The following is a 23,621-nucleotide window of genomic DNA, read 5'->3' as shown; positions in this document are numbered from 1 at the left end:
ATGATTAAAAAAGAAAAAAATGCTCCTGGCAATAAACTTTTGAAAACGGGTTTCCTACATTCAGTTCTTTTTCAAACTGACTTTATAAATTTCAGGTGTGCCTTTATTAATGTAGTGATTTGCCTGCTTTATATTACATATTCAAAATAAGAGAAAATTGAAACAGTTCACCATTGAAGTAAATGTTACAAAATCAGCATCTGGTTTGAATAATGAGGTTTTCTTGTCCAGGTTTTGCTTCATTGAACGAGGCTAATAAAATTGCCCTTAGTTGTTATGTGACTTCACTAACTTTTGGTTCCTTTAAGTTGCCAATTTGGAAGCCACTAGGGTTTCCTTTCGAAAGTTCTTTCCTAGTGGTACTTGTTTTAAGTGACTCTCAGACAGCTTTTGGTCACCAGCAGGGTGGAGATGATGATACTCCCTGATCACAAAATCACAGGCTTGGGACATTTCAGGTGTCTTCTCCACCATTCAAGCTGTTGGATCAAGAGCAGAGTGAAAAAAGAGGTCTAGAGTCGGAATGCTAGAAATAGATGTTGGTATGGCAGCAACATAATATCCATACTATTTGAGGTCAGGTATCTAGACACTGTCTCCAAGTTCTGTTTCTACCTTGAACTCAGATGCTTGCAGAGATATAGTTGCACCTGGGTAATGATAATGCCGCTTGGAGGACACAAAGCCATTCCCACTATGGCTGCCGATAAAAACACGCACAGGCACATAACATGCCATGCACACACACATTCCTAGGAAGTTTCTTGAAGGTAACTACACTTTTTCTACTAGGTTTCCTGATCCATAGAGATCCATGCTGTAATACTTACAACATACTTTCAGATTGATCATTTGGTTTTGGCTTTCAGAAAACCACTTTTAACACGGAATTGGTAGATTCTATTATCCCTCGTTTACTAATGAGGAACCTCTTCAAAGAAGTATTGTGACTTATCCAAAGGTATATAGCTGTCACCTGGTAGGAAGGAATGGTATTTTATAAAGGCCTAGTTTTACATTTTATCACAAAACCTGTACTGCATGTATGATAATCCTGTATTGCACATTCTACTTCAATGAAAAGCTTGATGAATGAATGAATGAAATGAACAAATGAAGAAACAAACGAACAAAACAAAACAAAATCCTGACACAACAAAACCCTAAAGGGAAGTATCTCCAGTAGTCAGATAGTAAAAGCATGGCATTTTTTAGCTAAATAGAAAACCAACAGAATATCCCTTTATCTATGAATACTTTGATACACAGATTGTTATCAAATACAAACTAGGCTGAGATTGACTATCAATTCCCTACTTTCTTCAACCAGATGTAGCTGTCCATTGCAGTAGGGCCTTTGGGAAGCTGTAGGCAAGAAAATCAGAGCATTGGTCCATCTTGTTGAGTGGATCACAGGAAATTATCCCGCTCTACTTTTTAAAAAATTTTCTTAACAATTGTGTTTTCTACTGTGCTCCTCGCAAGGAGAAAACTTTTGGGTGGAATCGAACGAGGCTTGTGGGTATGAGCGTGAGTTCAGGTAACTGAAAGTTTGGCCCCCTCTGTGGTCAGCATGTGGGCACGTCACCCACCAGGTCTTAATCTTTTGGGACATTGGGGCAGAAAAATAGGTTCTTCTCTCACCTTGTTGACAGAACTCCACTTTCTCTTTCTGAGAATCCTGGAATCCTTGCTCTCTTTTTTTTTTCTTAAGCTTTATAATTCTTTGTAGTCAGTTTTTCTCCCCTCTGGATCATGCTTCTTTTAAAATTCTAACTCTTGAAGAGCCAAATGGATGTTTTCCTTTTTTACTGATTAACATGTGTGATGTGCAAGTGTTCCTTAAGAAATACCTCGTATATATATACGTTGTAATTTAACCTTTGCAGCTTCATTCCAGGCTCTTTTCCTGACAACTCCTTGCTGAATCCTACTCTTTTAAATTCCCTTAGGGCATTTCAAGATTCCAGGCCTCAAATTCCTGTCTCTTTGGACTTGGTTGCTTCTCTCTATTTGGTTTCCTCATGTGTAAAATGAGTGAAGTACTGGCTATTTCACAGTATTGGTGAGGCTTAGTTGAGACGGTGTAATTGGAAGTGTTTTACGAAGTGGTCAGTGGACACTTTTTCATGGGGAGGTGATTGATACAGATAGAGATTAGATTATTTTCAGATGAATTATGTAGGGAAGGTAGGATATCAGAGTTGCCTGAATAAGGAAAGGGATGAGCCCTTATAGATCAAGGCACCTCATCATGGGATTATTAGATCAGTGAGGTACTGAGTAAGAGGGAAGACAAAGAACATGAGCTGGTTGGATTATCTAGAGAGATGAGCTTGGAAACCAAGGGAATGGGCTCTCTTGCCACCAAAATGTAATTAAAGGAGCATCACGAAACTAGGATGCTGGTGACCTTAGGCACTGAATGAATTTGGCATTGCTGGAAAGGTAAAAACGAAGAGAGTTTGGAAAGTTAATCCAGCCAAGAAATTAATTGGACCTGGGTACACCTCTGTCTGCTAGGAAGAAGCCACGCTGAGAGCACAGGACCTGGCACAGAGTAGGCGTTGAATAAATGTTTGTTGAATTGATAAATGGCTGCAGTAGAAATGATGTAGATAACCAGTTGCAGAAGTGAGCTCAGGTTAACTATCACTCTGCCTTGAAAAAGCCTGTCCTCTGAAGAAGAGAGTCATTGCATCCCACCCAAGTGAACCTCTGCAGCCTGGGGAGGGCATGGTTTAACACCGTTCCCCCCGCCACAAGAGTATGTGTTTGTCTAGCGCAGGAAAGTGAGATGTGCCTGGTAAGATGTGATGTAAAAGCCTTTAGTCTTATGTCTCCTATGTTTTTTGTTTGTTTGTTTGTTTGTTTTTTGCGGTACGCGGGCCTCTCACTGTTGTGGCCTCTCCCGTTGCGGAGCACAGGCTCCGGACGCGCAGGCTCAGCGGCCATGGCTCACGGGCCCAGCCGCTCCGCGGCATGTGGGATCCTCCCGGACCGGGGCACGAACCCGTGTCCCCTGCATCGGCAGGCGGACTCTCAAACACTGTGCCACCAGGGAAGCCCTCTCCTGTGTTTTAATTTGAAGGTCACTGCTAGTTTAATAAATGATCCTTATGAAATTGTTTTAGTTCTATTTTAGGATCTGGAAAGTGGAGTAAACTAAGTTAGATGTGTGTGTCCAGTGATGGTAACCGTGACTCCGTGTATTCTTTCCTTTGAACCACTATAGAATGGCATTTTGTTCTGTTAATATTGTAACCTGTGGAGTCACTGTGTCCTTTATCCTCCTTTGTTTGTGTACCTTGATGACATTTTAGTTAATCTTGTATCTTGTCTGGTCTCTGCTGGTCTGCTGTGGGTGGTCGTGGTCTCTGGCTTTCACAGATGCAGTGTAATTTTTGGCTTATGAGGACAATTGAAACATTAGATCCTATGTTCCTGGCTCTTTCATGCTGTATATCATGAAACACGTCCCCAGCTGAGGTTTCATCACTGTGGTGTGCAGAGCACAGTGACTACAGGTATCAGAAGATCCTCTGCCCTCCAAAGCCCTTTGTTTTTTTTACTCTAGGTCACCTGGCACAGAGGCGAGCATGACTCCTGCTTCCGTTTTCTGCAGGCTACTTAGCTCAGCTACTCTGTGGTTTAACCTTTGCCTAGTATGGATGTGGTTTTTGAGTATACAGAAGTGCTTCAAGAGACTGGTTGTAGAACACTGCACATGATGAGAAATGCCTCCAGACACTTCACTCAACAAGAGCTGGAAACCTGCTCTTGTGGAAGGTGTGTGGGTTGGTTGGTACTTGAGGGACAAATTATAAGGCACACCTGTAAGACTGGGAGATTTAGGTGACAGATTAACTTGATGTTTGTAGTTTGAGTCATTTGGAATTGCCCAAAGTTTAGCTGCTTCTGCTGCAGTTAGAAATTGGTAGTCACCTTTGTTCCCTCTTTCTGAGATAAAGCAACTGGGATATAATTTAAATAACTTTCCCAAACTTGAAAGCTGTTAGCAACTGAGGAAGTCCTGTAACCCCACAGATTTCTCCAGTCCCAGGCCTGTGTTATCCCCCTAGACCATGGGGCCTGCATGGAAGATGAAAGTGTAAACATGTGAGCCTATGTTTCCTGAGGCAGTGGAATTTTGTCTCTTGGTCATATGGAGTACAGTATTTCAAAGTGGTATATGTATGGTGTTCTGAGCTGAAAGGAATATTTATATGGAGCCTGTCGGAGGTATGCTTGGTATGAAAACCATAAGTGATTTGCCTCACTGATTTGTTTAAAATCCTCTAGCATTGTGCTGTACTAACATAGCTTTTATTCACTGATTCTCCTTTACAGTGGAGGGAAAATGACCCATGTGGTAAATGAAATAAATATACTGGACTTGATCCTTAGAGCAGGAGAGACCTGTAACATTTATGTTAGAAGGTGATCCCTCTGTTCCTTCTGCTTGGCAGAAGGCCTGGATGTATAATGAGGTACTCACATGTGTCAGATCTCATGTCTCCCAAGAACCTGGGGTTATCTTGTAACACTTGAGTTCTATTTATTGAAATGACGACATGTCGTAATGCGAGCATTGATGCGCACCAAGCCAGGTGCAAGGCTCTGTGAGAAGCTGATGGAAGGAGTGCCTATTGGAACATTAACTCCAGATTTCCTCACTTGTATGTGATAAAAATATGAAACCCAGTATGGAGTCAAGAGCAAGTGAAAAAAAAAAATCATTGCTCTTTGAAAGAAAAAAATGTCACATCAGCAATACTAGGGAGTGTCTGTGTTTGTAATCCTTGGGTCTGATATGGATTCATTTTTTTTTTTTTTTAGAAATTTATTTATTTATTTATTGCTGGCTGTGTTGGGTCTTTGTTGCTGCACGCGGGCTTTCTCCGGTTGCAGCGAGCGGGGGCTACTCTTCGTTTTGGTGCGCGGGCTTCTCATTGCCTTGGCTTCTCTCGTTGTGGGGCACAGGCTCTAGGCACACGGGCTTCAGTAGTTGTAGCACGTGGGCTCAGTAGTTGTGGCTCGTGGGGCTCTAGAGTGCAGGCTCAGTAGTTGTGGCACATGGGCTTAGTTGCTCTGCGGCATGTGGGATCTTCCCGGACCAGTGCTCGAACCCGTGTCCCCTGCGCTGGCAGGTGGATTCTTAACCACTGCGCCACCAGAGAAGTCCCTGATATGGATTCACTTATTCTTCTCTAGTTTCGCTAGAATATGTAAAGCATGTTATACGCCGAAGTAAAGTGTAAGACGTAAGACACCATCCACAGGCAAGATTATTCTTGATACCTGCTGAAAACCTCCAAGTGTGCTTGGATTGGGTCCTAGCAGAATGAATCATGAGCAAGCCTGTGTGTCCTCCTTAAAACAGTTCCCCGTTCCACCTGACCCTTCTTGGGACTGCGTTGTTACTTCCAGAAGAGAGTCCAGATACAAAATAATTTGGGTTATTTTGTTGTTGTTTGTTTTGGTTTTCTAATATTTTATTTATTTATTTGGTTGGGCCAGGTCTTAGTTGCGGCAGGCGGGCTCCTTAGTTGCGGCATGTGAACTCTTAGGTGCGGCATGCATATGGGATCTAGTTCCCTGACCAGGGATCGAACTCGGGCCTCCTGCCTTGGGAGCGTGGAGTCTTAACCACTGCGCCACCAGGGAAGTCCCGTTTGTTTTGTTTTTAATGAAGGAAAAAGAAGCTGAGTTTGATGAGGGTGAGTTGCAGTATTCTCACGGAGTGAGTCACTGACGTAAAGTGAAAACTGAAAGGCTTCTCTGTAGCAACTTGTGTAATTCTTTCTGATTGATTCTCTCCTTCCTCCGCTTCTTGAGTAATGAAGCCTCCACATCATGATGTGAAAGGAACAAGACAGGCTTGGTATGTTGCTGACAAGCAGAATCTCACAATTAAGCTGATTAAGTCTTAAATCGGTCAGTTTTCTGACTTTGATGTTAGGGTCTTTAATAGGATATAATTTTATAAGTTGCTTTTTTCTAAAGGGGCTGGAGGGTCTGATGAAGGGAACCGTCTTGGAAAACTCAAGGCTGAGCTCTGTAGGACTGGCTTGCTCTCACCTCTGCCTGCTCCGTGAATGGAGCAGGCACTGCTGCTGGGCTCAGGTGTCCCACGATGCAGTTTTATCCACTTGAAAACCCTTATGTGTTCAGCTTAATTAGATTAATTACCTTGCTCTCCAGGATTCACAATGCTTTGCAGTTTAGCTGCAGTGAGTAAATGTTAGTTTTGCAAGTAAAAGCTACTATTATTGGCCTCTAAAGGGCTATGGTTTTTTTGCAACTCATAAAGAGGAGCTTTAAACAGTCATTCCAGCCAAGATGGAATCTAGGTTAGTAAATGTCTTCCAACTGAGTTTTCTACTTGGCTGTGTGGCATCTGCATTGAGAAGAGGGTTCTAACTCCGTGTCATTTCTGTTTGGTGCCTCCCAAAGTAATTCTGGGTGTATCATCATGAAACATGCTGTTTTCTGTATCTCTTGGTGTTAATATTTTGTATACTCTCAGTTTCCGGATGGAGATCATTGAACAGAACCCAAGCTTCTGTCCGTTGAGAGTTTGCACAGAAGGGGCTTCCGTGGTGGCGCAGTGGTTGAGAGTCCGCCTGCCGATGCAGGGGACACGGGTTCGTGCCCGGGTCCGGGAGGAACCCACATGCCGCCGAGCGGCTGGGCCCGTGAGCCATGGCCACTGGGCTTGCGCGTCCGGAGCCTGTGCTCCGCAACGGGAGAGGCCACAGCAGTGAGAGGCCCGCGTACCGCAAAAAAAAAAAAAAAAAAAAAAAGAGAGAGAGAGTTTGCACAGAAATCTACCCTGGGTGAGACATGGTTGTCATCAGGGTTCTGATACGCAATAAAGGGAGATCAGGCACTCTCTGGACTCTTAAGTGATCACACTTAATCTTTTAATCTCTCCTTCTGTCGTTCCATATTCTTCTCCAAGGGAAGACAAAAATCCCAACTTGTGATTAAGATAATCATTTGTAGGGTTAGACATTGAGTGGATCTATGAACCTAATCCTTTACAGAATCCTAGTGTTGCGGGAATTTCCCATCACCACCTTTGTACTGAAACAGGTAGGTTAAAAGGGAGGTGGGGAATCGTAGTCCAAGTTTCAAGCATGACTAATTCAGGCCATATCTGGCAAGATTTGGGACATATCTTCAATATAATAGAAATGATAATAATAACATCCACATATTGATCTAAGTATCAAGTTATTCAGTAGTTACTTTCACATTCCTGATTTTCATGTGTTCCTTATGTAACTCTGAGAGAGGTAAGGACAGGTACCTTTTAATCCTATTTATTTATTCAGTAAATATTTATTCAGTGCCTGCTATGTGCCAGGCTCTGTTCTAGGTACTAGGTCAGGAGCAAAACAATAAAAAATTTCTGCTTTTGTGGAACTTACATATTAGCTGTGGGGAGATAGACCATAAATAAATGAAGCGAGTGAAGTACAAGTTATGTTGGGTAGTGAAACTGCTATGAAGAGAAAGAAGACAAGGAAAGGAGACAGGGGGTGTGTTACTGGGGTGTGGGAGTCATCATAATATTAAAAGGGGTGGCAGGGGAATCACCTCAGTGAGAGACATGGACCTGGAGGAGGTAAGAAGCTAGCTATCTGGGAGAACAGTATTTTAGGGAGAAGGAACAGCTAGTCCAGTGGCCCTGTGGTGGGAACCTGCTTGGTTTGTTTGAGGACCCACACGGAGGCCAGTGGGGCTGGCGGAGTGAAGATAAGGGTAGTGGGAGATGAGCGTGTGCACCTGTAGGCCAGCACAAAGAGTTTGGTATTTTATCTCTGGGAGATGCAGAACCTTTGGGGGGTTCAAGCCGAAGAGTGACGTGATGGATCGACACTTTAATAGTATCAGTCTGGCTCCCGTGCTCAGAAGATACTGCAGGGGGCGTGGGTGGGAGCAGGGAGACTGGTTAGGGGGCTTCTGCAATAATAATAATCCCAGACGAAGAGGGTGGTCCTGGACCAGGGTGGTAGCTTTGAAGGTGTGGTGTGAAGTGGTAGGGTTCTGGGTGTATTTTAGAGGTAGGGTCAATAGACTTGCATTTATGGTATGAGGGAAAGAACGAAGCCCAGAGTGACTACAGAGCTTTTGGCCTGAGCAACGAGAAGGATTCGGTTGTCATCAGCTGTGGTGAGGAGGACCGGGTCTTGAGGGTTGGAGGGAGGTCATGCTCTCAGTTTGGGCCATGTTGAGTTTGAGATGCCTGCCAGACCTCCAAAAAATTATCTCCAGTGGGCAATTTTTTTTTTTTTTTTGGTACGCGGGCCTCTCACTAATGTGGCCTCTCCCGTCGCGGAGCACAGGCTCCGGACGCGCAGACTCAGCGGCCACGGCTCACGGGCCCAGCCGCTCCGCGGCATGTGGGATCTTCCCGGACCGGGGCACGAGCCCGTGTCCCCTGCATCGGCAGGCGGACTCTCAACCACTGCGCCACCAGGGAAGCCCCTCCAGTGGGCAATTTTTGATACTCGAGCCTGGAATTCAAGGAAGAGGTCAGAACTGAAGATGGATACTTCGGAATAGTTGGGTTATCGGTGGCATTGAAGCCATAGACTGGCTGAGAGTGGACAGAGTGGAGCAGAGGTCAAGGGCTGAATCCTGGGCACTGGGACGATGAGCAGCTAAGAGGCATAGAGGAACCAGCGGAGACAGAGACGGAGCCGGGAGGAGGGCTAGGATGGACGTGGGCTGGAAGCCAAATCTAAGTTCTCAGGGCAGAGAGAGTGGTTATCTCTGTCCTGTTGCAGGAGGTCAAAACTGATTCCATCAATTGGTCATAAACTGAGGCCATGATAAATGACTCACCAGGGTACATGGCTGGGAAATAGCTGGAGGAGGGCTCAAAGCCAAATTCACTTTCTTTCTGCCAGGAGTGTCCTCTGGCCTTACCTGACCTTTGTGTGCCCTTTTATGTCATCACATGCTTCTTGCATTGGAGGTGGTATTGCACATGTCTGCACAATTTCACAATTTCAGCAGCAGTCTTCCGTGCTTTTGTTTTTTAGTTTGTATGAGAATTTTGGTCTCTCCTATCTTTTGTATGAATATGGAATGTCTGTTCATTGTAGAAAATTAGAAAAATGGATGAGCAAAAGGGGACAAAGTTAGAATCATTAATAATAATTGTACCACTCAGAGATGACCATGCTCACAGATTGATAGTATATGTCTTAGTCTTTTTTCCAGCCATATATATGGACATACATATTCTTTTCAAAAGATGATTCTGTACCAAATATATAATGTAATAGTTATATAACCTTTTTAATAACCTTCTATACCAATAGCAGTGAGTGTCCATCATGGTGTCCATATTGTTTTGTTTTTTAAAAATTAATTAATTTTTTATTTATTTCTTTTTGGCTATGTTGGGTCTTCGTTGCTGCACGCGGGCTTTCTCTAGTTGCGGTGAGCAGGGGCTACTCTTCGTCACGGTGCGCAGGCTTCTCATTGTGGTGGCTTCTCTTGTTGGGGGGCACGGGCTCTAGAATGCAGGCTCAATAGTTGTGTCACACAGGCTTAGTTGCTCCGCGGCATGTGGGATCTTCCCGGACCAGGGCTCGAATCCGTGTCCCCTGCATTGGCAGGCGGATTCTTAACCACTGTGCCACCAGGGAAGCCCTCCATATTGTTTTATATCTTAAAAAACAAAACAAAACAAAACAAAAACAAAAAAAAAGTACTTGGATATCTATCTATAGTGTAGTTTGTCAAGGTCATTGTGATAAGAAGTAATCTAGGGATCACCTGTGGGAATTAACCAAGAAATAACAGTGATGATAATGGGAAAAGTTTATATTCATTGAGCCCTACCACGTTCTAGGCATTGTTGCCAAGCATTTTATTTGTAGTGTGTCATTTAATTCTCGCAACAGTCCTATGAGGTAGGTACTGTTATTATCTTCATGTTCGTAGTTGAGACCCCAGGAGATAAAGACAGGGACATCTGCTCATGGTTACAATGCAGCCAGGGTTGGAGCTGGGATGGATTTGGACCCAGTCAGTACAGCTCCAGCCAGGGCCCAGAGCATTCTCCGCTTTCCATCTCGTATCTCTCACTGTACTTGCATATTTGACCCAGTACTCACTGTCCCATCAGCTTCTCTCTCCCCATTGCCTTCGTGGGGGAGCTGAGCAGGCAGGATGGGGATGAGAGCATGTGCTGGGCTCTCTTCCCGCCCCAGTCACTGACACATGTTTGATGAGGTGCCTCTATTCATCTGTGGTTCAGGTAGAAAATTAGGGTTTTACTCCTCGAGGTCTCCTCTGTTAAAAACAAAAAGTTCTATACCTAAAAGGATCCCAGGTCATACTAATCCCTTCAGTCTTAAAAAAAAGTGACATTTCAACCCATTAGTTAGATATGTATTATTTTTTTTTTTGTACAGATTCTCAAATACACCAGGCACACAATTTGAGTGGGTTTAAACGTTAACTGTCAGTTCCTTTTGTGATTCCTTTTTCAAACCTTCTGTGAATCTTAGTTTTGTTAGATATTCTCAGGGTGGAATAAACATACTATATAACGTGTAGTAGTGTAAATAAGTAATGTAAAGTATATAGCATATAACTGGGTGTCTGTGATAGAGATGTACTTATATGTAGCACATAGCAATAGTTAAAATGTTGACAAGCTGGAATGGCAGACATATCAGATGAATTGAGTTTGAAATAATAGTGGTTATATTTGTAAAATTAATGTGGCCCAGTGAGAATAAAAAGGGAACTCCTTATTAAGACGCCCCTGTTTTTACCTGTAAAGCTGTTGGAATTGACTGCTTACTTCATTAAGTCACTAAACATCATGCTTCAAAGCAGTACTGAAAATGCAAACTTCCATACAAATCACTTCAGTATTAGTCTCCTTGTAGGTGCTCAGATTACATAATCTCTAACTACTACCACCAGCTCAATGTTAGATTAAGTAAAAGCCTTATCTTCATCCAAAAGTAGATAAGTGATGCTTAAGGTTTTTAGCCCAACACAGAGCGCAGTGTTTCCACACAAATGCCCAAAACTACTTCTTGGTGGTCCTACGATCACTTTGCACCGAATTGGTCCAGGTGTTCTCGTTATTCTGCTCTTCCAGGCAGACCTATGCTGTTCAGCATATTGGCACGAGTTTTTAAAAGCAGTGCCTACCGGTGGTGATCTTGTGATTCTGTTTTCTTTTCCATCCTCATCCTCCCTTAGCTTTGCATGTAGAGTGATCAGAAAATAAAGGCACTTCTGTGGTGGGTTAAAGTTCAACTGAGCTCTTTCCTAGGAAACCAGTAATGCTGCTTATGGAGCCTTTACATGCTGTCTCTAAAAAACAGGACAGTAAATTAAACTTGCAGGATCATCCTTAGCATTCGGATGCTGTCTGAGTCCTGACATCCATACCTCTGAAAGTACCCATCCCTGTTCATAAGCTGGAAAGCTCCTCATTCCACAAAGAATTTTATCTTGTTAGTTATGAATACTTAAGTTCTACCCAAACAGTCAATAGTTTCAGAAAGAAACCATTTTTCATGTGGATTGGTAGTGGTTTACTTTACAGAAGTTTTAGGCAAGCCCAGAGATGCTCATCTAAAACCCTGAGTTCATGTAAGGACTGTGGTTTATAAAAATGCTCTTATGTGTTTTTTTAATAAATCCTGGTTTATAGTTTGTTCTGAACGTGATTTATGAACAGAGCTATGACTCATTTACTAAAGCCAATGGGTTTCTCCCCTCATCCTCTCTTCAAACTTGTCTCTTTCTCCCTTTTAGTAAATTGTATGGCGTATGGAACATACTGTTCACTTCTCTTCCTTCCAACATTGGGTTTCAGGCTAATTAACAGAATAAAGCAAGCATCTTTCAAAACTTTGACTTTAAGTACTTGGATATATATCATCAGAACTGTTAAAAAGAACAGGATGTTAGTGTGCCTCTCCTCCCTCAGCGAGCACAGAAACTTCTCTTGGCAGTTCCCGGTATTGAGGCCGGCCAAGTGTAGCTCTAAGCACCAAAATCTTAGAGATGAAAAGGCCACTCGCTTTGTAGGAAAGTGAAGACCCTCTTCTTGTTCATCCGTTCTGGTTTTGTCACTGGGTAGCTTTTGAGAATACATTAACAAACTGATCCATGTTATACACTCCCCCTCCCTCCATTTTGGTGAGGTTCCAAAGCTTGGTAGATTTAACCTTTCTAAACTGGAATTTATTAGCTGTAAAAAGTGCTTTTTAGCCTTACTGGAAGTTGTGAATAGACAGTGAAAACTTCATAGAATTTTTTTCAGTCAGTCTGAATACAAGTTAAAAAGAATAAAGTCCCAACCCCTTTAGCATTGAAATTTGGGGATGGGGCTGTGTTGGCTGAGTATAGGATAAGAGAAAGGATATTGGACATTTGGACAAAGTACACTATACTCTTTGAAGAGACCAGTTTCAGTTCCATTAATGCAAATAATTGCCGCAGTATTCTAAGTCAAGTTGGCCAAGTTGTCAGAAATAACAGAAAGTCAGGAATGAGGGGCTGGCAGCCCTCAGTCCTGGTCCTAACTTTGCTCTGCTGCTTATTAGGAAAAGTTAGAGTAGCTCATGGCTGCCTACCGTGTCCGAGAGAGAGAGAGGACATTTAATTAAGAACATTTAGCTTTGTTTTGTGAACAGTTTCAGAAGAGGAATTTGGGCCTGATTAGTGGACTTGCCTTTTGGGATCTTACAGGTACGGTGGGGATAAGTGCTGTCCTCAGACCTTCCTGATGGTGAGATGACTACGGTGTGTGGTTTACTCGGTGCAGTGCCTGACACGTTGCAAGTGTACAGTGAGTGTTAGCTGTTGCCATTTTCACCATTATTATTTATTTATTTATTTATTTTTACGGTACGCGGGCTTCTCACTCTTGTGGCCTCTCCCGTTGCGGAGCACAGGCTCCGGACGCGCAGGCTCAGCGGCCATGGCTCACGGGCCCAGCCGCTCCGCGGCATGTGGGATCTTCCCGGACCGGGGCACGAACCCGCGTCCCCTGCATCGGCAGGCGGGCTCTCAACCACTGCGCCACCAGGGAAGCCCCTCACCATTATTTTTGATCATCTGCCGCCATCAGATGCTGATTGGAGAATCCTCACATTCCCTTATCCCCAGTGAGACATACTGAGAGGCATCCCTGGGTTCAACGGAACTAGAATCTAGGTATGCTTTAGTGAAAGGGGGCCCTGAAATAAAAAGTGAACCCCGTTCCATGACAAACCAGAATTTACATCCTTATTAGGGAGGCTGTGGTTGAATAGGAGTTATTTACTCATGTCGTTTGGTAGTTGCAATGGCTGAATAACTGCAAGGTACAGCATTCTCTTTGGTGCCTATTGGGGGTGTTTAAATGAAGACTTGGAGAGTCAGGGAGAGCTTGCTGGGGAAAGGGACATTTCAGCTGGGACCTGAAGGAGGGAGCAGGAGTGAGGAGAGAACAGGGACAGTGGAGAAAGCATGATGCACTAGAGGAACTTAAAGGACCTCATTATGGCTGGAGTGCAAGGTCAGGTGTGAGGAGGGGAGGGAAGGCAGGAGCCTGCAAGCCCTGGTGAGGAGAAGGGACTGGAAACAGCTGGAAGCAGGGGAGAGACATGATTAGGTTTGCAAAGAAAGGTCACTTTGGCCATGCTGTGGAGGCTAGACTAGAGGGAGGCAAATGGGAGCCAGGGAGACCAATTAGAAGGAGGTTTGAGTTGTCCAGGCAAGAGGTGATGAGGGCCTGGATCAGGTAGTGATGAATGATGAGCATGATAACCACGAGGGGACCATCTACCCGACACAGCGCTTACTGTGCCAGCCACTGCTCTGAGTGCCTCATGGATATTAACTCATTTAACCCTCCAAAGATAGTTTGTATACACTACTGACATGTCCTTTGGATAGGTGAGGAAACTGAAGGCCAGGACTTGCCCAGTCACAGAGTTGTAAATGGCAGGGCTAGGATTTGAACTCAGGCAGGCTGTTCTTGACCACCAGGTGTAAGTGATTAGATTCAAGACACATTTAGATAGTAGAATGGTTAGCACTTGATGATCTTGACTTGAGGGCTGCCGATGAGCCAAAGTGATGCCTGGTAGAATTCTGGTTTGGGCATCCAGTCAGCTGGTGGTGGCCCTGACTGAAGTGGGAGATGCATGGAATGGGGGCAGTCTTGTGACTCATGATGATGAGAGATGGGTTCTGGACATGCTTGATGAGTGCCTTTCCAGTAGGATTCAAGTATAGATTTTGGCAGCATCATCACATAGGTGGTCATTGAAACCGTAGGAGCAGAGAAACTTGCCCCAAAGGAGAATCTGTACTCTTAGAAGGACAGAGGGCCCAGAAGAGAATAAAGCCAACATTTGAAAACTGGGAAGAAGAGAACCCCAAAGGAGACTGAGGACAAGCGGCAGACAGTATGTGCACGGGAGCTGAGGGGGAGAGTGGGGTTTAGTTGACAGGCTCTCGTGTACTGTACTTTGTCAAGAGGTTTAGGAAGATTGAGGGGGTCCATTGGATCTAGTAAACATGAGGCCATTCGGTGACTTCAGCTAGAGCCAGTTCAGTGGACTGGGGAGAATGAAGTCAAAATTGCTGTGGGTCTGGGAAGGGCTGGGAGGTGAGGGGTGGAAGGCAGCTATAGAGACAGCTGTGGAGACAGAATCAGGGCTAGAAAGTAGAGAGATTGGGAGGTTTTGCTTTGTTAATTTAAAGACAGACAAGTAGGCAGTTTAAATGCTTATTGGAAAAGATGCTGATGGGCAAGTGAGGCCCCTGAGGAGGTGAAAGGGGATGGTAATCTAAAGAACCTCATGGGAGGGAAGGAGGAAGGTGGGGTGTAGATGCTGGAGCATTGCAGGTGTGAGGGCGACAATCTAAGGGATTGCCATCTAGTGGCTTATTCTTTATGGTGTTTGGAGGCAAGGTCAGTCCTCTGCTGAAAATGAGGAGAGAGGTGGAGAGGTCAGATTTTTGAGGGTGGGAGGGATTGCTAATACCTACTGTTGAGAAATGGGAAGGAGTGGTGGGGGGGATGTGGACAGTGTTACTACGAGGAAGGCAGCCTGATGGAGCTGGTTTATACTAAAGTAGAGCGATTGATGTGTCAACCCTTTGAAACCTTGACGTTCTCACCAGCCGATAAGATATTGTTGAACTTTATTTTCTATAATTTCTATTATTCAAATCATAACAAACAGAAAAATCCAGATTTATTGAAAATGCTTTTTAAAACTACTGGCCCAAAGATTGGTTCAAGATGGCGGAGTAGAAGGATGTGCTCTCACTCTGTCTTGTGAGAGCACCGGAATCATAACTAACTGCTGAACAGCCATCGACAGGAAGACACTGGAACTCACCAAAAAAGATACCCCGCATCCAAAGACAAAGGAGAAGCCACAATGAGACGGTAGGAGGGGCGAAATCACAGTAAAATCAAATCCCATAATTGCTGGGTGGGTGACTCACAGACTGGAGAACACTTATGCCACAGAAGTCCACCCACTGGAGTGAAGGTTCTGAGCTCCACGTCAGGCTTCCCAACCTGGGGGTCCAGCAACAGGAGGAGGAATTCCCAGAGAATCAGACTTTGAAGGCTAGTGGGATTCGATTGCAGGACTTCGACAGGATGGGGGGAAACAGAGACTCCACTCTTGGAGGGCACACACAAAGTAGTGTATGCATCGGGACCAAGGGGAAGGAGCACTGACCCTGGGGGAGACTGAACCAGACCTACCTGGAAGTGTTAGAGGGTCTCCTGCAGAGGTGGGGGGTGGGGGTGGCTGTGGCTCACCGTGGGGACAAGGACACTGGCAGCAGAAGTTCTGGGAAGTACTCCTTGGCGGGAGCCCTCCCAGAGTCCGCCATTAGCCCCACCAAAGAGCCCAGGTAGGCTCCAGTGTTGGGTCACCTCAGGCCAAACAACCAACGGGGAGGGAACCCAGCCCCACCCATCAGCAGACAAACAGATTAAAGTTTTATTGGGCTCTGCCCACCAGAGCAACACTCAGCTCTACCCACCACCAGTCCCTCCCATCAGGAAACTTGCACAAGCCTCTTAGATAGCCTCATCCACCAGAGGGCAGACAGCAGAAGCAAGAAGAACTACAGTCCTGCAGCCTGTGGAACAAAAACCACATTCACAGAAAGATAGACAAGATGAAAAGGCAGAGGGCTATGTACCAAATGAAGGAACAGGATAAAACCCCCAAAAAACAACTAAATGAAGTGGAGATAGGAAACCTTCCAGAAAAATAATTCAGAATAATGATAGTGAAGGATGATCCAGGACCTCGGAAAAAGAATGGAGGCAAAGATCGAGAAGATGCAAGAAACATCTAACAAAGACCTAGAAGAATTAAAGAACAAACAAACAGAGATGAACAATACAATAACTGAAATGAAAACTACACTAGAAGGAATCAATAGCAGAATAACAGAGGCAGAAGAATGGATAAGGGACCTGGAAGACAGAATGGTGGAATTCACTGCTGTGGAACACAATAAAGAAAAAAGAATAAAAGGAAATGAAGACAGCCTAAGAGACCTCTGGGACAACATTAAACACAAAAACATTCGCATTATAGGGGTCCCAGAAGGAGAAGAGAGAGAGGAAGGACCTGAGAAAATATTTGAAGAGATTATAGTCAAAAACTTCCCTAACATGGGAAAGGAAATAGCCACCCAAGTCCAGGAAGTGCAGAGAGTCCCATACAGGATAAACCCAAGGAGAAACACACCGAGACACATAGTAATCAAATAGGCAAATATTAAAAATAAAAAAAATTATTGAAAGCAACAAGGGAAAATCAACAAATAACATACAAGGGAACTCCCATAAGGTTAACAGCTGATTTCTCAGCAGAAACTCTACAAGCCAGAAGGGAGTGACATGACATATTTAAAGTGATGAAAGTGAAGAATCTACAACCAAGATTACTCTACCCAACAAGGATCTCATTCACATTTGATGGCGAATTCAAAAGCTTTACAGACAAGCAAAAGCTAAGAGAATTCAGCATCACCAAACCAGCTCTACAACAAATGCTAAAGGAACTTCTCTAAGTGGGAAACACAAGAGAAGAAAAGGACCTACAAAAACAAACCCAAAACAATTAAGAAAATGACAGTAGGAACATACATATCAATAATTACCTTAAACGTGAATGGATTAAACGCTCCAACCAAAAGACACAGGCTCACTGAATGGATACAAACACGAGACCCATATATATGCTGACTACAGGAGACCCACTTCAGACCTAAGGACACATACAGACTGAAAGTGAAGGGATGGAAAAAGATATTCCATGCAATTGGAAATCAAAAGAAAGCTGGAGTAGCAATAGTCATATCAGATAAAATAGACTTTAAAATAAAGAATGTTACAAGAGACTAGGAAGGACACTACATAATGATCAAGGGATCAATCCAAGAAGAAGATATAGCAATTATAAATATGTATGCACCCAACATAGGAGCATGTCAACACATCAGGCAACTGCTAACAGCTATAAAAGAGGAAATTGACAGTAACACCATAATAGTGGGGGACTTCAACACCTCACTTACACCAATGGACAGAACATCCAAACAGAAAATTAATAAGGAAACACAAGCTTTAAATGACACAACAGACCAGATAGATTTCATTGATATTTATAGGACACTCCATCCAGAAACAGCAGATTACACTTCCTTCTCAAGTGCGCACGGAACATTCTCCAGAATAGATCACATCTTGGGTCACAAATCAAGCCTCAGTAAATTTAAGAAAATTGAAATCATACCAAGCATCTTTTCTGACCACAACACTATGAGATTAGAAATGAATTACACGGAAAAAAACATAAAAAACACAGATACATGGAGGCTAAACAGTACATTACTAAATAACCAAGAGATCACTGAAGAAATCAAAGAGGAAATCAAAAAATACCTAGAGACAAATGACAATGAAAACACAATGATACAAAACCTATGCGATGTAGCAAAAGCAGTTCTAAGAGGGAAGTTTATAGCAATACAAGCCTACCTCAAGAAGCAAGAAAACTCTCAAATAAACAATGTAACCTTACACCTAAAGGAACTAGAGAAAGAAGGAGAAGCAAAACCCAAAGTTAGCAGAAGGGAAGAAATCATAAAGATCAGAGCAGAAATAAATGAAATAGAAACAAAACACTAGCAAAGATCAGTCAAACTAAAAGCTGGTTCTTTGAGAAGATAAACAAAATTGATAAACCATTAGCCAGACTCATTAAGAAAAAGAGGGAGAGGACTCAAATCTATAAAATTAGAATTGAAAAAGGAGAAGTTACAACAGACACCGCAGAAATACAAAACATCCTAAGAGACTACTACAAGCAACTCTATGCCAATAAAATGGACAACCTGGAAGAAATGGACAAATTCTTAGAAACGTATAACCTTCCAATACTGAACGAGGAAGAAATAGAAAATATGAACAGACCAATCACAACTAATGAAATTGAAAATGTGATTAAAAATCTGCCAACAAAAGTCCAGGACCAGATGGCTTCACAGGTGAATTCTATCAAACATTTAGAGAAGAGATAACACTCATCCTTCTCCAACTCTTCCAAAAAATTGCAGAGGAAGGAACACTCCCAAACTCATTCTACGAGGCCACCATCACCCTGATACCAAAACCAGACAGAGATACTACAAAAAAAGAAAATTACAGACCAATATCACTGATGAATATAGATGCAAAAATCCTCAGCAAAATACTGGCAAACAGAATCTAACAACACTATAAAAGAATCATACACTATGATCAAGTGGAATTTATCCCAGGGATGCAGGATTCTTCAGTGTATGCAAATCAATCAATGTGATACACCATATTAACAAACTGAAGAATAAAAACCATATGATCATCTCAGTAGATGCAGAAAAAGCTTTCGACAAAATTCAACACCAATTTATGGTAAAAACTCTCCAGAAAGTGGGCATAGAGGGAACCTACCTCAACATAGTGGAGGCCATATATGACAAACCCACAGCAAACATCATTCTCAATGGTGAAAAATTGAAAGCATTTCCTCTAAGATCAGGAACAAGACAAGGATGTCCACTCTTACCACTATTAGTCTACATAGTTTTGGAAGTCCTAGCCACGGCAATTATAGAAGAAAAAGAAATAAAAGGAATACAAATTGGAAAAGAAGAAGTAAAACTGTCACTGTTTGCAGATGACATGATACTATACATAGATAATCCTAAAGATGCCACCAGAAAACTACTAGAGCTAATCAGTGAATCTGGCAAAGTTGCAGGGTACAAAATTTATGCACAGAAATCTCTTGCATTCCTATACATTAATGATGAAAAATCTAAAAGAGAAATTAAGGAAACACTCCCATTTACCATTGCAACAAAAGAATAAAATACCTAGGAATAAACTTACCTAAGGAGACAAAAGACCTGTATGCAGAAAACTATAAGACACTGATGAAAGAAATTAAAAGTGATACAAATAGATGGAGAGATATACCATGTTCTTGGATTGGAAGAATCAATATTATGAAAATGACTATACTACCCAAAGCAATCTACAGGTTCAATGCAATCCCTATCAAGTCACCAATGGCATTTTTTACAGAACTAGAACAAAAAAATATTAAAATTTGTATGGAGACACAAAAGACCCTGAATAGCCAAAGCAATCTTGAGAAAGAAAAATGGAGCTGGAGGGATCAGACTCCCTGGCTTCAGACTATACTACAAAGCTACAGTAATCAAGACAATATGGTACTGGCACAAAAACAGAAATATAGATCAATGGAACAGGATAGAAAGTCCAGAGATAAACCCATGCACCTGTGGTCAACTAATCTATGACAAAGGAAGCAAGGATATACAATGGAGAAAAGACAGTCTCTTCAATAAGTGGTGCTGGGAAAACTGGACCGCTACATGTAAAGGAATGAAATTAGGCCACTCCCTAACACCATACACAAAAATAAACTCAAAATGGACTAGAGACCTAAATATAAGACCAGACAATATAAAACTCTTAGAGGAAAACATAGGAAGAACATTCTTTGACATAAATCACAGCAAGATCTTTTTTGATTCACCTCGTAGAGTAATGGAAATACAAACAAAGATAAACAAATGGGACCTAATGAAACTTAAAAGCTTTTGTAAAGCAAAGGAGACTCCAAACAAGACGAAAAGACAACCCTCAGAATGGGAGAAAATATTTGCAAACGAATCAATGGACAAAGGATTAATCTCCAAAATATATAAACAGCTCATGCAGCTCAATATTAAGAAAACAAACCAATCCAAAAATGGGCAGAAGACCTAAATAGACATTTCTCCAAAGAGAACATACAGATGGCCGAGAAGCACATGAAAAGCTGCTCAACATCACTAATTATTAGAGAAATGAAAATCAAAACTACAATGAGGTATCACCTCACACCAGTTAGAATGGGCATCATCAGAAAATCTACACACAACAATTGCTGGAGAGGGTGTGGAGAAAAGGGAGCCCTCTTGCGGTGTTGGTGGGAATGTAAATTGATACAGCCACTATGGAGAACAGTATGGAGGTTCCTTAAAAAATTAAAAATAGAATTACCATATGACCCAGCAATCCCACTACTGGGCATATACCCAGAGAAAACCATAATTCAAAAAGGCACATGCACCCAATGTTCATTGCAGCACTATTTACAATGGCCAGGTCATAGAAGCAACGTAAATGCCCATCAACAGACGAATGGATAAAGAAAATGTGGTATATGTATACAGGGGGGCTTCCCTGGTGGCGCAGTGGTTGAGAGTCCGCCTGCCGATGCAGGGCACATGGGTTCGTGCCCTGGTTTGAGAAGATCCCACATGCCACGGAGTGGCTGGGCCCGTGAGCCATGGCCGCTGAGCCTGTGCGTCCAGAGCGTGTGCTCCACAACGGGAAAGGCCACAGCAGTGAGAGGCCCGTGTACCACAAAAATAATAATAATAATAATATATACAATGGAATATTACTCAGCCGTAAAAAGGAACTAAATTGGGTCATTTGTAGAGACATGGATGAATCTAGAGACTGTCATATAGAGCCTGTATACAGTCTGTATACTTCTGTCGTACAGAAGTAAGTCAGAAAGAGCAAAACAAATATCGTATATTAACACTTATATGTGGAACCTAGGAAAATGGTACAGATGAACTGGTTTGCAGGGCAGAAATTGAGACACAGATGTAGAGAATAAATGTATGGACACCAAGGGGGGAAAGCAGTGGGGGGTTGGGGGGGTGGTGGGATGAATTGGGAGATTGGGATTGACATGTATACACTAATATGTATAAAATAGATAACTAATAAGAACCTGCTCTATAAAAAATAAAATTCAAAATTTCAAAAAATAAATAAATAAAACTACTGGCCCGCCTTTCCTGGAGATTCTTAAATACTCCTTTAGGGAACCTTGCCTGCCATCCCCTATTCAGAATCTAAAGAATGGAGTGTCCCATAGTACAGGGGAAATGTTTCAGGTAGAGAAGAAGTTGGAGAAGAAGTATATATAGGGATAGAAGTGTCTGTGTGTGTGCCCCTAAATTTTGCTCCTTTAGGGCAGCTTCTTGTTTACATAGGTCACCATTCCTTCCCCTTTGCTGGTATCATGTCATGGTTTTTGTTTTTCCTTTTTTAAGATCTTCCGTCCCCACCGTAACTCCCAACTAGAACTTGGAACCAGCTGTTCCTCTTTGGTTCTCATCTCCATCCTCCCCCCATGTTTCCTCCCTGCCTTGGGACCTTCTGTGGGGTGAGCTATGACTCACTGGCTTGCCTTGACCTTGGTCTTCTCTCAAAAGCATCATCCCAGGCCCATTCCAGGTGGTATCCCATTGAGCCACTGGTCTCCCATCTCCTCCAGGATGGGATTCCAAACTCAGTACATCAGAGCCCTATTGCTCTGTCCCTGCCTCTCTCTTCAGCCTCGGAGCGGGGTGTGGGAGTGTGGTCACCAACGAGGGAAGTCAGCAGGGGCAACACCACGTGTACTTCTTACCGGCCTCTCTTAACCGAATCTTTTCACAACTCGTTTACCCTTAAAACCAGGTTTTATTTAAACAGTAAAAAAAAAAAATAGTTGTTCATGGCCTATGCATTCTTGGGCAAAGGCAAGAACAAGAAAAATTAATCTGTCTTTATATTGGGCAAATGAAAATACAGCCCAAGTTAGATATGTATTTTGCTTCATTGAAAAAGAAAAAAAAAAATCCTGGTGTGATCCGCTAACTGGATTGACCCAGAATTTGAAAAACACTGCCTTGCCCTTGTTAAATGACACAATAGAAAACTTGTGTTTTCAGACACCAGGGGATTTAATATAAGAAACAGAGCAGTCACCATCCCCACTCATATGTAAAGTCTAGGTTTGTCAACACTTTTGAATTCAGCTGGGTCATATGGTTATTAACGTTTACACTACTGCCACCATTTGGCACTACACATATTTTTCTTTAGGAGTAGTTGTGTAATTGTGGAAGCAGGACAGAGCTGATAACTGGGTGGGGAAGCAGTGTGCACATCCCCTCGTGGATCCAAATGAGTTGTGTGGCCTTGAGCCTCTTTGTGTTTCAAATTCTTCCTATAAAATGCAGTGCCTGGACTAGAATTTTGGTTTATATTTTCTTAGTTCTAAAATTTTTTCAATTTATAAAATAGCTTAGAGACTTAAATGTCCAGAAACCTGTTTTTGAGTATTGCTCAAATATAAACATTTCCCCAAATCTGAACTGTCCAGTGTGTGTGCTTTCCCAGTATGTTTTCTAGTTAATTCAGATTTCACATTCACCTTTCAGAAGGAAGCAGAGGAAAAAAATTATCATTCTGAGACAATGTGATTTTATTTTCCATTCAAGTGCCCAACCTATTTTTGGGAATTGACAAAATTATATTGCGAAAGTTTCATTTTCAGGCAGCACGTGTTCACGTCTCACTGATGTCACTCTACTGAAAACCGAGGAGCATTCACGGGTCGGCTTCTTGCTTCCCCAGCTACAGAGCACCATTTCTGAGCAGCGCTCTGTCCAGAACACATCCCCTGCTCCAGGCAGCCGGCCTCCCTCCACCTGCTTAGTCTGTTTGTCCGTGTCTCTGGGCTTCCATCATAAAGCCACATAAAGATTTATTTCCTTCACAATGCATATCACTTCTCAGGTTGCTGATTTTTTTCCCACCTGAGTGTGTCAGTTGTGTCCAGTTAGTATCCTTGTATATTCATTTGCCACTTTTATCAAGTTTTGCGCATGTGGAAATGTGGGCTTCCCCAACTAGTTTGAAAGCGGCTACTCACTAAGTGCTTTGGATGAGTGAATGCATGAATGAACCAGTGCTGCTTGATTAGATGCCTGCAAATCCATTACTGCAAGTGGAAAAACCACATGACGTATGTGAGTGGGCCAGTGATGTCATCTTTGTTTACCAAAATTGTGACATTACTACTGCAGTTGTCACTGTATTGTTTTCTGGTAGTCTTTCCTGGTGGTTTGCCCAATATTTCCACTTCTACCTCCTTCCAGGCACAGAGTAAGAGCACACTTCCCAGACC

General features: G+C 42.8%; 1 protein-coding gene across 2 annotated transcripts in view; it reads left to right on the top strand.

Moving 5' to 3' along the window:
* The window catches only part of JAZF1 (JAZF zinc finger 1), a 336,892-nt gene that overhangs the window by 67,231 nt on the left and 246,040 nt on the right, over positions 1–23,621 (top strand). The window contains exon 2 of one of the 2 annotated variants that reach the window (XM_029233247.1): positions 12,745–12,844. The exons of the other annotated variant lie outside the window; for it this stretch is intronic. Within the exon in view, the coding sequence (XP_029089080.1) occupies positions 12,790–12,844 (55 nt within the window). The 5' untranslated portion in view covers positions 12,745–12,789. The remainder of the gene's footprint in view (positions 1–12,744; positions 12,845–23,621) is intronic. 2 annotated transcript variants of the gene reach the window in all.

Source organism: Monodon monoceros, unplaced genomic scaffold (genome assembly GCF_005190385.1).
Source record: "Monodon monoceros isolate NGI ecotype Baffin Bay Population unplaced genomic scaffold, NGI_Narwhal_1 Super_Scaffold_2, whole genome shotgun sequence".
Classification (NCBI taxonomy): domain Eukaryota; kingdom Metazoa; phylum Chordata; class Mammalia; order Artiodactyla; family Monodontidae; genus Monodon; species Monodon monoceros.
The sequence above is the reverse complement of the archived record's forward strand: the minus strand, read 5'-3'. Positions and strand labels throughout refer to the sequence as shown.